The sequence below is a fragment of the Fragaria vesca genome, linkage group LG2, assembly GCF_000184155.1.
Source record: "Fragaria vesca subsp. vesca linkage group LG2, FraVesHawaii_1.0, whole genome shotgun sequence".
In the NCBI taxonomy this organism is placed as follows: domain Eukaryota; kingdom Viridiplantae; phylum Streptophyta; class Magnoliopsida; order Rosales; family Rosaceae; genus Fragaria; species Fragaria vesca.
This window is the reverse complement of record NC_020492.1, coordinates 18,437,546-18,452,126: the sequence shown is the minus strand read 5'-3', so window position 1 is coordinate 18,452,126 and position 14,581 is coordinate 18,437,546. Positions and strand designations below refer to the sequence as shown.

General features: G+C 36.9%; 1 protein-coding gene and 1 pseudogene across 2 annotated transcripts; one reads left to right on the top strand and one right to left on the bottom strand.

Moving 5' to 3' along the window:
• Nucleotides 1-486: 486 nt before the first annotated feature.
• Nucleotides 487-4,559, bottom strand: LOC101293851 (annotated as a pseudogene). Its single transcript, XR_184148.1, has 14 exons — nt 4,460-4,559; nt 4,236-4,379; nt 4,004-4,138; nt 3,875-3,929; nt 3,677-3,789; nt 3,143-3,231; nt 2,983-3,064; nt 2,318-2,422; nt 2,115-2,196; nt 1,890-2,009; nt 1,595-1,701; nt 1,332-1,401; nt 735-798; nt 487-655 (listed from the first exon to the last, which is right to left on the bottom strand). The product of XR_184148.1 is annotated as a histone-lysine N-methyltransferase ASHR1-like (transcript).
• A 193-nt stretch (nt 4,560-4,752) lies between these two features.
• On the top strand, nt 4,753-9,212 carry LOC101294231 (biotin--protein ligase-like). Its single transcript, XM_004290783.1, has 10 exons — nt 4,753-4,839; nt 4,911-5,181; nt 5,267-5,328; nt 5,412-5,560; nt 5,775-5,895; nt 6,091-6,246; nt 6,644-6,689; nt 7,221-7,287; nt 7,839-7,915; nt 9,072-9,212. Exons 2-10 carry the CDS (start codon nt 4,913-4,915, stop codon nt 9,112-9,114), a joined length of 990 nt encoding a protein of 329 aa, XP_004290831.1. The 5' UTR covers nt 4,753-4,839; nt 4,911-4,912; the 3' UTR covers nt 9,115-9,212.
• Nucleotides 9,213-14,581: the final 5,369 nt, after the last annotated feature.

The window sequence follows — 14,581 nt, the reverse complement described above, 5'->3', positions numbered from 1 at the left end:
CAAGAAAATTGTTTTTTTTTTTTTTTTTTGGGAGGAAAACAAGAGCATGGTTGACAATGGTAAATTGGTAATGGTAATTAACCAATTTATGAACTCTGGGATTGTGAAAGACCGGGTCGATAACTCGATATGGAGCATTGTACATGATAAATTTACTCGAATGATACAGTGAAGCATATAGTCCTGGAGGCAGTGACTTCCTTTAATGTGATATAGTCTTATATAGAGTCGAACATACTTTGAGAAGTTAAACCAAGTTTACCATCAGAGTCAACAATTTTTTGAGATGTAACAAACGAAGAAGCCAGAAAGCCACACTTCGTATTCCTATAGTCTTGCCATTTCATAAGCCGTAGGAAATTAGCCTGGACTCATCATCGCAATCTGGTAATAGACACGGCTAATATATTAGAGTAAGTCAAATCTAGGCTACTAAGCCTATAAAATTAGGCAAAATACATAAAAGTTTCTTGAGTTAGGGCGCTCCTAGCCCCTAGCTATCCTCCGTGCCTTTTGACGCGAGTTCCACACATGTTGCTCCTTCAATGACCTGAAAAGATCCTTCATGAAGGGGGTACTTGTCCCATAAGCAATCTGCAGTATATCGGCTGCCTTGGTCAGAGATTTCACAACATTCTCGTCCTCTCCAAGTATCCTGTGACAAGTGTTGTTTTTTTTAAAATAATTGAATAGAATAGAAAACTCTGCAATAATTCAAGCTACAATAAACTAACATTTCAAGCTTCCCACAGGTGTAGTGATGCAATCCAAGTAAAGGATGATAGCCTGGATATACTCCTATAATGAAATAGAGTAGCTTCACGAGTTAGCAACTTCTGAGCAATAAGTGACATAAATCAACAAATTCAACTATGGAGGATGTATGAATATTTGTAAACAGATACGCATGACTCGTGATTAAGTTTCAATACACTTCCATACTACTAATACTGTCATAAGTAAATTTCAGTGTGCTTGTCAAAGAGAAATTTAAACTTATAATAATAAGAAGCGCACACATCTCCTCTATCAATTCAAACATCCTAATACCTTTCATTCTGCCAGCAAAACTAATTTATTTCTGTTTGGTTTCTACAGATGCCAATTGACTGAGCAACAAGAGCCAACAACACTAATTTCACCTTAAACTAAAATGCAATATATTAATTAGCCAAAACAAAGAAACTAAATGCAATATCACTTATACTATGAGAGCACCAACTGAAGAAGCCAGAACTTTGGCGTACACTAAACTAGAGATGAGATATATTGTTCATATTTCGTTTCACTTAAAGAATTTTAATTTCTATTTTGGAAGAAAAATGACGTACTTTGAAACAGTGCAATGGACAATCTGCAATATGCAAGAGCTTCACTCCAGTCGTCCAGCTTCATTGAATTCTGAGGACAAAGATGAATTCATCATATCATCACATCAAGTCATAAAGTATGGTTTCTTATCCAAATTCACAATCCCAAACACTCTTCCAGAATAAGTTGATGATTAATTTATACTTTTTTCCATTACTAATAGTATGGTAATTACTTTCATCATTACAAGAAATTGAGAAAATAATAAAACTCAATGAGCTACCACTGAAATCTTCTTCCAAGTATCTAGAAAACAGATGCAGCAAGGATTAAACAGTTTCCGCTGGAGTGTCTCGATTGCCTTATAAATAGCAATCAGTTCCTGGTAAGCTAAACTCGGTCAAGGATGAAGCTGCTATATCAAAATATGTAATGAATTCTCTTTCCGCAGTATGAAATGTATTGTATCAAGAAACCACTGTAAATCCCAGTATTGAAATCATGGAACATATTGTCAATAATCAAAAACTCCAACCAGCAATGCTTAAGACAAAGAAAAAGGATACCGATATGAGAGCATGCAGACTGTTCAGCCTTAAGAGCCTTTTCCTGCAATGATTTAATTTCACTTTCCATCTCACTTATCTCGTCTTTGCTCTTAAGACGTCCGCATTGTTAACATATGAATCCATTATCATCTGCACATCCAAATTGCAGGATATTAGATTGACTTGTCTGGGCGCTACCTGCATTTACTATCCAACTTGTTGACCACTCTGACTAGTCTACATGTAATTCCATACCAGAGTCGCAAAGCAAGAGGCCATCGCATTCATTATCCGTACATCGGTAGCCTTCCAGAACTGCACTTTCATGGATATCATACTGACCCTTCAATATATACCAACCAATTTATCGTCAGAAGACAGAAAATGATTTAGGTACAGTACTAAAAGACAAAGTGTAACATATCTTGCAAACGACCAGAATAGTCATGCTTGAGTACCACTTTAATGCAGCGGGGACATGTGCAGGTAAAAAGGTATCCCTCCTTCAGCTTCTTTTGCCGAGTCACAGTGCTTTCAGCAGTGTCGATGTAACTTATCAACACCTTACAAAATTTCAGCAACAGAGAAAGACTTTAGATTTTACAATTGACATGCTGATAAAGATAATGCACCAAGGGACATTACAAGGGATCCCTTTTGTTTGGCCATTTTGAGGGATCCCTTGACTTGCTGACATTTTTCAGTAATGTCTCATAAATATATATATATATATGCGAGAAAAAGACTGTAGATACAAAACATATTCTATCTGCATAACATCTGTGAGGATAAACCCCTTAAAAGTGAGTTTTATTAGTGCGTTAAAGAAAATTGTTAAATATTTGCATTCTTAACTTATCATTCTCTCTATTAAGGGAACACTTGATGAAATGACCAAGGGATATGTCTAGACTCAATTTGAGAAAACGGAGGATCCAGCTTTCCTCCAATGTAAAACCCTTATGACAATAACATGTTTTTAGCATTCTTTTTCGTTGCAATGTCTATCTGTGAAGCAGTTGAAGCATATCAACTGTAAGCTCAGGAAATCGTCTATTAATTTTCTTCTCTCAATTTTAATAGAGAATCCAAATTACCAACAGACAAAAAAAGCATATACTACCTCAGCTCCTTTGGGTATATGTTGCACAGCACGAACAACAGCTGTCCTTCCCTCATTTAGTACAATACAATTAGGCAAGCAGCTACAGGACCAGAACAATTTAGCAAACCAACAGCAAGAGGATAAAATTAAGAATCGGGTCATTTTCTGACATATTTACCTGTGGTTCATGAATGAAATCACAGGATAGAGTCCTCTACCCACGTGCTTAGATCCCCCGGCATTAATTGCTTGGTTGTTGAATGCTATCTGCAAGATTTATATATAATACAAATTCAGAAAGATCTTTTTACTAGAATGATTGCAATTCAAATTAGTCTTCTAATGGAGATGAATCTTGGCATCCCTTGTAAAATGAATAGTTTATGCTTCTAAGAAAAAAGTGAGTCATAAAATGAATGCAAACAACAGCGCTGTAACACATGACGATCTCCATTGGTTGAGTTGGGGAGTTGCAGGTTGACAACACAACTTGCACATCTCAATGCCTTTGCATAAAGACCTCAACAACTTCAGAAGCTAGAGTTACTCCCTACCATTTCCTAGCCGGTTCACCAGTCACCAATGCAAATACATAATACTGAAGCTTTGGAAAGAGAATGTTTGAAATGCTGTAAATCTCATTGCGCAGTTTAAAAAGTCCTAAACAAAATTGAGGAAGAAAGAACACCAGAAATCACTTTCCATAACTCACCTTGGAGAAGTTCTTTACAGCCTCCTTTCTATTGATATCTGGCAGTATCAAGTTGACAAGATTAACCAGATCAACATACATCCTCCTTTTCTCCTCATCAATCTTCGACATGTCTTCATCAAAAGACACTCAACAATGTCAAACCAAACAGAAATCAGGAAAACAAAAAAACAAAAAAAACAAAGCTCAGAAGCATACGAGCCACCAAAGCCTTCACCAAATTGTAGTTGTCCATAGCAGAAACAGGAATAATCTACACATAGTCACAGTAGAATATAAGCAAAATACTTCATCTCCAAAACAAATTGCAGTTAATAATTGATTTACCTTCTGAGATTCTAACTTAGAACGAAGTAGGAGTCTGATGTTGAGACGAATCGGTGGCGCAATTTGACCAATGAACTGTATCGGAAGCTTCCTCGAAGCTTCACATTCGAGACGGTGGAGTTTCCATTCCGCCTTCTGCACATGACAAACACCAAAACCAAAACTTCAGAATTATAATTTTTGAAACTAAACAGATCTCCATAAACTGAATGCAAAGCTTTTAGTGCGTTACCTGGCATGTGCTAGACCAGTAGTACAGTCTTGCAACCGGAGCACTTCTTGAGGTTAGTGGATTTGAAACAAACATCGCAGTAGTGCTCAGTAACGGAGCTGTCCGGGACGCACACATAGGGGTCTACGCGTATGATCACTTCTCCTGCATTTCAAAACGCACCGTTTTTCAGTATTCCATAACAAGCACCGATGTAGAACCAGAGGACTAGAGAGAGCGAAGACCTGGATTGAAGTCTTTCGTGGCGAGAATGCAACGGCCTTTCTCCGGAAGATTCGAAATGGTCAGGCCGTGATTCCCGAGAGCGCTCTTCAGTTCCTCCATGACTGCCGTTGAGCGGTTTCGGAATGCGGAGAAAGTGGTGGCGAAGGTTTACATATTTATATTAGGGGTTTAAGTCCTCGGCGGGTCCCACGTTAGATGACGTGTCGTCCATTTACGCCCTTGGTTGTAAATTCCGTCCTTAAAAAACCGAAACGTTTCAATTTTTTCTCAATGAAATTTCTGGTCTCCTCCTCTTCCTCCTTCACCAGCTCGCTGGGTTTTCTCTCTAACTCACTGAAGAGAGCCATTTTCTCACGAAGAACGAGCTCGACTGTTTCAGGTTAGCTTCTTCATTCTGGTAATTTCAGCTAAAGAATTATTCCATGGATTAATAATCATTTTTCGGTTCAGCCATGGATTGCAATTCAAGCTGCATGTTGGTACTACGCGGCAAATCGCCGGCGGAAAATAAGATTGCTGAGGCGCTGAAGAACACGAAGGCTCTGAAGCTCAGTGACGACACTGAGCTTTCGATTCTGTTGGACTCGGAATCGGAGAAGCCGTTCAAGGAAGGCGAAGCTTTTGGAGTCGATTCGTTCATGAAGTCTCTTTCTACCGATCGGTTCGGTAGGTTTTTGCTTTGGTCGCCGCGCTTGCCGTCGACGCAGGACGTCGTTTCTCAGTAAGTTTCGTAAGGTTTCCGTCTGTAAAATTTTGAGGAAGAATTACTGTGGTGGAGATTGAATTTTGTTTTAGTTTTATCTCAGGAATTTCTGTGAGCTTCCGAACGGTGCGGTTTGTGTTGCTGATGTTCAGTTCAAAGGGAGAGGTTAGAAATGCTAATCAACTTTTGCTGCATTTTGAGTTAAGTTATTTTTGTGGTTTGGATTAGGAGTGTGTGATTTTTTGCAGGCCGGTCGAAGAATGTGTGGGAGTCTCCCAAAGGTTGCTTGCTGTTTTCCTTTACTCTGCAGATGGAGGATGGGCGAGTCGTGCCTCTGATACAATATGTGGTGTCTCTAGCCATCACGGAGGCCATAAAGGATGTTTGTGATAGAAACGTAAGTGTGTTGTTATTGTTCATTCATGGACTAGTTGGGGCACTTGGACAGATGATAGTAGAAAGGTTTCAACACACGGGATTCTGTAATAGATTTTACTACAGAATCGTCCTTGCTATATAAAATGTTGTACGTTAATTTGATTGTGAGAATGTATATTTGCAATTGTTATGTGTTGCCATGATCATGACATTGATACATCTTCTTATTTCAGGGCTTGCCATATATTGATGTTAGAATAAAATGGCCAAATGATCTTTATTTAAATGGCCTCAAAGTTGGAGGCATTTTATGCACGTCAACATACAAGTCAAAGAAGTTCAATGTGTCTGCTGGTAATTAGTCTAGTCCATGGTCCTGATTAGCATATCTAGACTGCAGGGTTTTCACTTGCTGGCTACTAGACCCTGATTATTTCAAGTATTAGATGAATGTACAGTATCCACCGTGCATGCACTTATATAAGTATTCGAGTATCAAATTATATGTTGATCATTGATAAGTTACATAATTTGCTTCTGTTCTTGCAGGTGTCGGCTTGAATATAAATAATGAGAAACCAACCACATGCTTGAATGCAGTACTTCGAGAATTGTCTGCTACAACATACCAGTTTAGAAGAGAAGAGATTCTTGCTGCCTTCTTTAACAAGTTTGAGAAGTTTTATGATCTTTTTATGCATCAAGGTTAAACAAAAATCATATGTCAATTCACCATCAACGTCATTCCAGTTATCAATTACACAATTTCATTTACTTTTGAGCTTCTCACTATGCATGAGCGTTAAGATCTTCAGTTTTTTTTTCAAATTCCTATTTCAGCAAAATCCTTTAAAGTTCTTAAATCTTAACTCCCTTGCCTGGATTGTGGTTGCTGTTTCATTTTTTCTTATCTCTTTTAAACTTATCGTTATCCCGATAGAAACATAAGGAAATTGAAATGGGTAGATGGTAGTTATATCTTACTACAAAAATTATTCAGCAGACATTCGTTTTCAGAATTTCTCTTTAAGCAATTAGATTCTACTTTGATGATAAAAACAATAGTGTATTCATTAATGCAAGTTTTCTTCATGTCATGCAGGATTCCAATCTCTTGAGGAGCTATACTATAAGACATGGCTACACAGGTGACATGCTAACATGTTTATTTGGATTCTCCCATGTGCATTTTTATGGTTAGTCCTGATTGGCATCAAAAACCTAAGACACCAATTGAAATGTAAAACTAACTGGATTTTTTAAGCCACAACTGTTTGACACAACTTACGGAAATCATATCAAAACCTCTTTTGAACTGATGTTCTGGAGCCAGACCATTTTGTTCTATCTTTTATTATTATTATTATTATTATTATTATTATTATTATTATTATTTTAGTCCTTCTGTAGTATAATCCGACATTGCCAGAATAAAATTGAGCATGGGGCCATTTTGAGCCAATTAGATAATAATCGTATGCTCTAGTAATCATAAGGCCTTTACTTTTCTTCATTTCGCTTTGTTGGTGTAATACCTTAATCAGAGAAGTTGAATGCAGTTAGAAATTTGCTTTCATTGTTTCAGTTTATCCTTGCACACATTCACATCAATCCGAATAACTCCGCTGCTCGAGAACATAGGCCTGTTTTTGAAGTCAAGTTTCTTTTGATATCTGCAGTGGGCAGAGGGTTATTGTGCAGGAAAAGAATGACGACCAAGTGGTGGAGAACGTGGTCACTGTTCAGGTGTGACAAAGTAGGAAATTGCTAGATGAGTTACTGACTCTGTGTTGATGATATTATGTGTACATTTCTCATGATTAAACATATAATTACACTATCCTTCAGACAGACAATTTAGTAGCTGAATTTTAGGTTTGTATTTGCAGAACATGTTTGCCCAATTCTTTTCATATACTGCAGTTGTAGAAGCTGTTGGTGTGAGAATCGTTGATGTGAAGGAAAAGACAAAAATTCTAAACCTAATTAATTAGGGAACCCTACAGAGGCAGCCTTTATGACATACCTTTCTTACAAGGATAAACCCTGAATTCACTAATACCCATCATGGTTACCTTTCGTACCACCTATATTGTTGTGATTAGTTTACATAAAACAACTACTTCTGACCATCCGTGTATGTGCATTTCTCTGTAACTTATTCTTGAAATTTTCAAATGTTTTCAATAGAAAATTTTAGGACATATAATAAGGGGGCTAGATGGTTTGGAGTACTTATCATCAAGACCATATATTGTTATCAGGTTTTTCAGCATTTAATTCTTAAATCTGTGCAGGGTTTGACATCTGCGGGATATTTGTTAGCTATTGGTGATGACAATCAAATGTGTGAACTCCATCCTGATGGCAATAGGTAAAGTTGCTAACATGCTTCAATTTTTGCCCTATGAGAACATCATCAATACATCTACTTCTTGTTGTACTTTCTTCCCTCTGCCTTGTGTTGTGTAAGAGTTCTCGAGTCTTCACGGGTGATCATCTCCATTTGCCTTTTTCAATACTTTTGGTTTGTAAATGAAAATCTCTTACAGTGGTATCTTTTTGCCTTTTAATAGTGTCATCAAATAAACAGCACAAATTAGGTCACCTTGATACTTCTCTTTGTGAAAGAACATTTATCCATCTCTCTCATCAAGTCATTGTTCATTTTGAAAATTTAGGTATCATAAGACTAGATTCAGATTCAAAATGTAAGAATTGTGTAATCATGTTATTATATCCCAACATAGTTTTGCTTTATTCTACTATCAGTTGAATAGTCTTCTGGTTTGGTCCCAGTTTGCATTATATAAGCTATTTGTTTGAAGCCAGTTGTCCTTAACTACAATCTAGGTAAACTTGAGACATACCATCGTGAAGAAATGAAAATTCCATGTTACAGCAGACATGGGCATAGTTTTTCTTACCCGTGATCATGGCCCAAAGGACAGCTTGGTATCAGTCCTTTTTGAGATTTTGTTTCTCCATGCATAGGTGTAGTAATATTTCTGCCCATGTCTGTTGTATTATCCATGTCTGTCCAAGTACAGTTACCATGGAAACTCTTAACATGCAGCAACCATCTCAGTTACTGACTTCTTGATCATTGCCTTCTCCTGTTCTAAAACCAGATCTACTTTCTTAGCCAGGACTGGTAGGGTATCCTTAAAATGTGATTTTTTTGTTGATAGTCTCAAAACCAATAGTTGTTTATATATATAATATATTTATATGTGGGTTTTTATTGTCCAAAAAACAAATTATGTGGTGGAGCTAGAGGATCAATGAGAATCTCCCAGTAACTTTAGCCTTTTGTTTTTCCTAATCTTCACTTTTCTGATCAACTAGTTACCAAAGTATTCTTTCTGTTTGTTACATCAACTTGCATTCCTGAAATAGATCAGTCACAACATTTTGGCATATAGCCGAATTGGTTAATATATGCATGTCATGATTCAGAGCTTGTTATTCATAAGCCTGATTATTCTTAACCTAATTAACCATGTTACATTGTTTCTCTTTGTCCGTAGTTTTGACTTCTTCAAGGGACTAGTCAGACAAAAACTTCACTAAAGAGGATTCGTTGGCCCCTTTGCATCACTGGCTAGATCTCACTGCACTGTGTGCACTGCTGGAGAATGTTTGGTCTTTATATCTATCTAAACTTCTGTCAATTCATTCATTCTTTTTAATATTTTGTTTAGTTGCTCTTTCTCTATAGATCTCTGTCTGACTTAGATCTGTATTTTCTTGCTTAGCACCTTCAGTACATATGATTACGACCACTATACTGTGTTTACTTGCAAACAAAGGCAGAGATTATGTCGAGTAATCAATTATTTGTAGAAAATCTGGCCATCCTATTTTTTTCGATAGGACATCCTATCCTGCTTTTAAGTATTCTGAATACATATAGTTTCTTTTTCTTATCCTTTATCTTCTTTAATGTGTGCACAAACTATCAATGCCTTATGGACCCAGTATAACCTCATGTCTAAGTTTCATGTTTGCAAGGCTGTTATTTGTGATGTAAATCTAACTTTTTAGTTGCTTCTCTCATTGTGACTGGTTGAATCATGAAGGATACATATTCTCTTTTGTAGAAGCCAACAATCTTTTAATGGTATGTCCTGTGGTAGTAGGGTACATGTTGTGATTGCTGTCCCTCTCTGAATTAGACTATTAGAGTGTTTGTGTAATAGTGAAGCAGAAAAAAACCCCACATCCCACATGCACATCCTTCTGTGATATACAATCTGTCTAAAGTGACATACATTGTTTTGGACACCACCCCATTGTTGGGGCCTTCCATGTAGGACACGTTATGAGTGTCCCAGAAATTGGTTAGGCATCTTGTACAGGGTGCAAAAGGCCAAGTTATACAGAAGAGAGAATGCTTATTAGGTTCCAGTCCTTGGACATATTTGAAGGCTTTATAGTTTATATGATGACTTATTTCCAATTTTAGGGTCTACCAATACCAACCCACATCATGTTGCAGCCTTTTTGTCTGTCTCTCAGATTTGTATTTGCCTGGCTATCAAAGTTGGCATTCACATTTGGAAGTTCCTTCTGAATTTCATCTTTTCTGTTGCTAAAATGTGCAGTGGCTGAATCTGTGTTTGAAATTTCCTCTTCTTGTATGAGAGTTTTCTGTAGCTCCATGTGACAACAGTTTTGGTTCCACTCTCGTTTCTCTCTTGTTTGAATCAAAGATCTCCTCGAATCAAGTAGAGTTTTAAAGTTTCGACTTCCACGGAGTTCCGTCTTGTATTGATTGACGTAAAGTATTGTACATCAGTGTGCCAAACCAAGCATCTGAAAGGATGGTGTGCAATGCAAAGAGATAGGCAGATATGTTAAATTATGCGTTTGGTACTTGATAATTCCAGTCAATTTTCATGATGTTACATACAGATCTAAGAACTGTTCTTGCATCTAGAGGAAAACAGCTTAAAAGTCTCAGTCTACTATTCTTGAAGATCTGGTGGAATGAAAATGGCATCAGATGTGCTGTAGCTATGACTTACTTTTGATATTCCCTCTAGCCTTGTATGTCGGCATATAAAATTTATGCCGTGGTAGAAAAGTACGGCATCCAGTACATGGATGTGTTCAAGTGACATATTTATATGCCAATTGGATCAAAACATGATGGATAAAAAATGAAGTTTAAACCTAAAAGCGCTAATGTATCGTTGTAGTGGAAATTTTAGGTAGGGAAGGAAGGAGTTTAGTCAGAGATTCCATTGGATCATCACATCACATGGCATTAAGGGGAATTGCAAGCCTGGCCGGTTGGACCGAGAAAACAAAGAAGAGCAATTATATTTTCCATGGTTCTTGTTGAAATTCATCTTTTAGGAACATTCGATGAGGTTAGTAGGTTAGTCCTGCAAACCCTAAAACATGAAAAGTTAAACTACTAAACAAAATCGTGATTCACACTCCTTCTCAACTGATCTAAATGAAACGTCAGAGACACGATAAGTGATATGCAGTGAATTGTGTAACTATTATATGAATTCTACATATATGTTTTTCTTCATTTTCTTTTGTATGAAACAAAATAAATTATTTAAAGAAGATAAAACAATTTTTGAGTTGCCTGGTAGTTGTAGGACATGGGTGAACAAATTGAACTACACACATCCTTTTCACAAGTCTAACACATGAAAAGATAAGGAACCCCATATGCTAAGCACGTTACATTTAGTGATCCCTATGAATGGTAGCACATCATAGGTGACTAATTATTAGATGTGACTATTGTCTGCACCACCTATATGTGACATGTAGTACACATAGTAGTCCAAAATGATAGCTCTTTTTTTTTTTATATAGAGAAATAATTCGAATCAGCCAGAGTGTTGTACGTTGTTGAACAAATTATGCAAAATAATAAAAGACCAACGCCCTCTATTTTTTAATATGTTACGGTTAGGAGTTCACAAAATACTTGCAACACATGATATATTTTGTTAGGATGCAAAACTAGTCTGAATGTCTGATCGTCGATCATTTATACCTGAAAAATTTACCACAAATAATACCGCCTCAAACGTCAAATGTTCTATCAATATATTACGAATACAAACGACATGTAGCATTTAGTTTGTAAGCGTACAAATAAAAATAGAGAGTAGAAAAGGTACACAGCTCCCAAAGCACAATGCTCTGCGACCTGCGATTGTGTCCTCTGAGATACTGTGAGTTTCCGACAGGTCGTACGATTATGCAGTGAAAAATTTACTTTTCGCTGTCCCACGAGGACGACCTCCACGTGGCACACCGTCACGCCTGTGCGCGCTTTTGACCGCTGTCTCGGTCAAACCAACTCTGATTCTCTGCAACCCGTTGCACGGTAATTATTACGCGCCAGTGTGCTGTTGTCGTTTGCCTCAACTCTTTCTCTTTACTGCGGTCTATACTTGTCATTTGACAGTCTGCGAATGTTTGTCCATTCGACACGTGTCGCATGAAGACGGGGTAACAAGAGAGTGCCGTTTGCAGAGGATAAGATAGGAGATCATTTATTACCAACACATGCAAACATCAGAAAGAGCTTAGCGACGACCGACCATGCAAATCATGGACTTAATTCTTAATTAATTAAGTTGAGGATGTGGCCTAATAGTTGAGCATCTAAAAAGTTCGAGGTGACCACGTCAGATAAAGATAAAGCGTTCGGACACGAATAGTTAAAAATTTAAAAATACTATAAGCTTGAAAATTCATCAAATTAATGCATTCGAGTATGAGATTTGTGAGGCAAAGAAAGGATTGGATGACTTTGGGCATGATGAGCAAATTGAGGGAGCACGAGGAACGTGTTTTGTGTGGCGCATAAGCTAAATGCTTGTGTTGGTTTTTAAGATCATATACAAATCGTAGAGAAAATCGACTTGGTCTTTTACCAAAATCATGCGACATGCATGGAATTAATGATTATTACAAGATTAATAAACAAATAGCAGTCTGGCCTGCTCGGCTATCCGATTCCAAATCCTTCTTCATCATTGCCTACGCTTAACTAACTTAATCACTACTGTGTCTTTGTTTAGATCAATAAGTGCATGCGCACTACTATACGACACGTAAATAATGCTAATGGTTGGCTGCCAGCATTTCCCAACTCGTATATACCTTTCAATCTTTGTCTTCTTTGACCTTAAACCCTGAAAACCCCCGAGGAAGAAACTTAAGAAAATATCAGATACAGAGCATAGTCCAATTGGACGTGCTTTCGAAAATACCTAATCTTGAATACTCGTCTGTTCCAAAAAAGGTATATTCCAAATATCTACTGGACTTAAAACCAAGTCAATCATTAGATTAATAACTATTTAAGATGTGTTATATAAAATGAGTTAAGGTAATAATAGTTTTCAGTCTCTATAATCTATGTTGTAATCAGTTGACTGTTTCAATCGTACATGAACCAACAAAATGAAATAATTCATAAAGAGATCGATGAATCCGGTGCTCGATTGATCTGGTTATGTTGACCCAATTCAAGGACTATAAAGTGGGACTTATCTAATTTGTAATATTATTCGTTTGAAAAATAGAATCATTCTTGATGATCGAGAACATATAGAAGGTTCCCTTTCGACTATTATAGTCAAGACATGCATATGGATCCATCTTTATGATGGCTTGCATTATGAGGCAAACCCTTCTTGATACAGATACATAGATTATGGGAATCTAATAATTGGGTTCAAGATTATGGGAATCTTCTTTACTTTGGAGTTAAGTTGAGTTTTCTTGTCTTTGTAATTCCTTTGGTTCTAACCGCGTTCTCTTGTGTTTCGTGAGGCCAATTTTGTGGCTGATGCTATTGTTAATCTTGGTCATTCTGTCGGTTATAATTTGTGTTAGAATAATATGATTTATAATGAGGCTTCTAGAGTCTTGCGATTTGATATTATAAACTTTGGATGTCCTAGAGACTTTGATTTATAAAGTTTGTTTCTTCTTAAAAAAAAATAAATAAATAAATAAACCTCATTCTCTTGGGTTGCATGTCATTTATAAAGTCAATTGAGAAAAAGCAAATGAAGGGAGAGAAGCTTGACCCATAGGGGAAGCCGATACAAAGAATGTTTTGTTTAGAATGTGTATTTCGTTTAAGTGTAAGTGTTGTTGTGAAACAATCGATAGACCTATAAGTTTTTTTCCAAATTAAGTATACTTTGTTCATAATATTTGAACGAATGTGACAAATAGAAGGTGAAAGATTGATAATGATGACATAATAGGTTGTTTAATGTAGAGCTAAAGCATCTCCAGTAATATTGATAAAATTGAAATTTATCAATTTTTGAGGTAAATCGTTGTTTCAGCTGAATAAATTATTGCTAAATTAGATAATTGTTAAATGAAATTGACAAATTTGTCAATTTTTTATACATAACTAAAACAATAGCTAAATTTTCTCTCCCCTCTCTTGCCACCATTAGTTAAAACATGATAAATAACAACTACTATAGAGCAACATTATTAAATCGATACCTAAATTTTAAAATTATAGTTAAATATAATAATTTTTGTAGTTAATTATGCATAAAAATCGATAATATCCACCCCAAGTCAAAGATCGACGTGAAAGCCATTAAACACCTCCCCCGTCAAAATCTAACCGAATACCCTAACAACTCACAATCCCACTACTTCCCCGCCACGAGTCCCCTTCGCTCCATGTCCACCTGTCACTCTCCCTGCAACCTGGCGGCCGCTCCACCATAAACCCCCCTGCAGCCTCCCGCACCCAAACAAAGAAAAAAAAAGAAGGCCCGGAAACTACATAACACGTACTGAACAGTGACGACTGATATGACCAACCCCGCCTGGCGCCTTTTAAAGCTCGGCAGTTTCGCTCGCTCGTCACAAAAAAAAAACAAAAAACAAAAAAAAACTCGTATTGACCGCTCCGCCACCGTCGTCAACATAAAACCAAAAATCGAATACCATAACCGTCTCCATTTGATTCACGCTATTCTCGCTTCTATCCCTTTTCCCAAATCTCTCTCTCTCT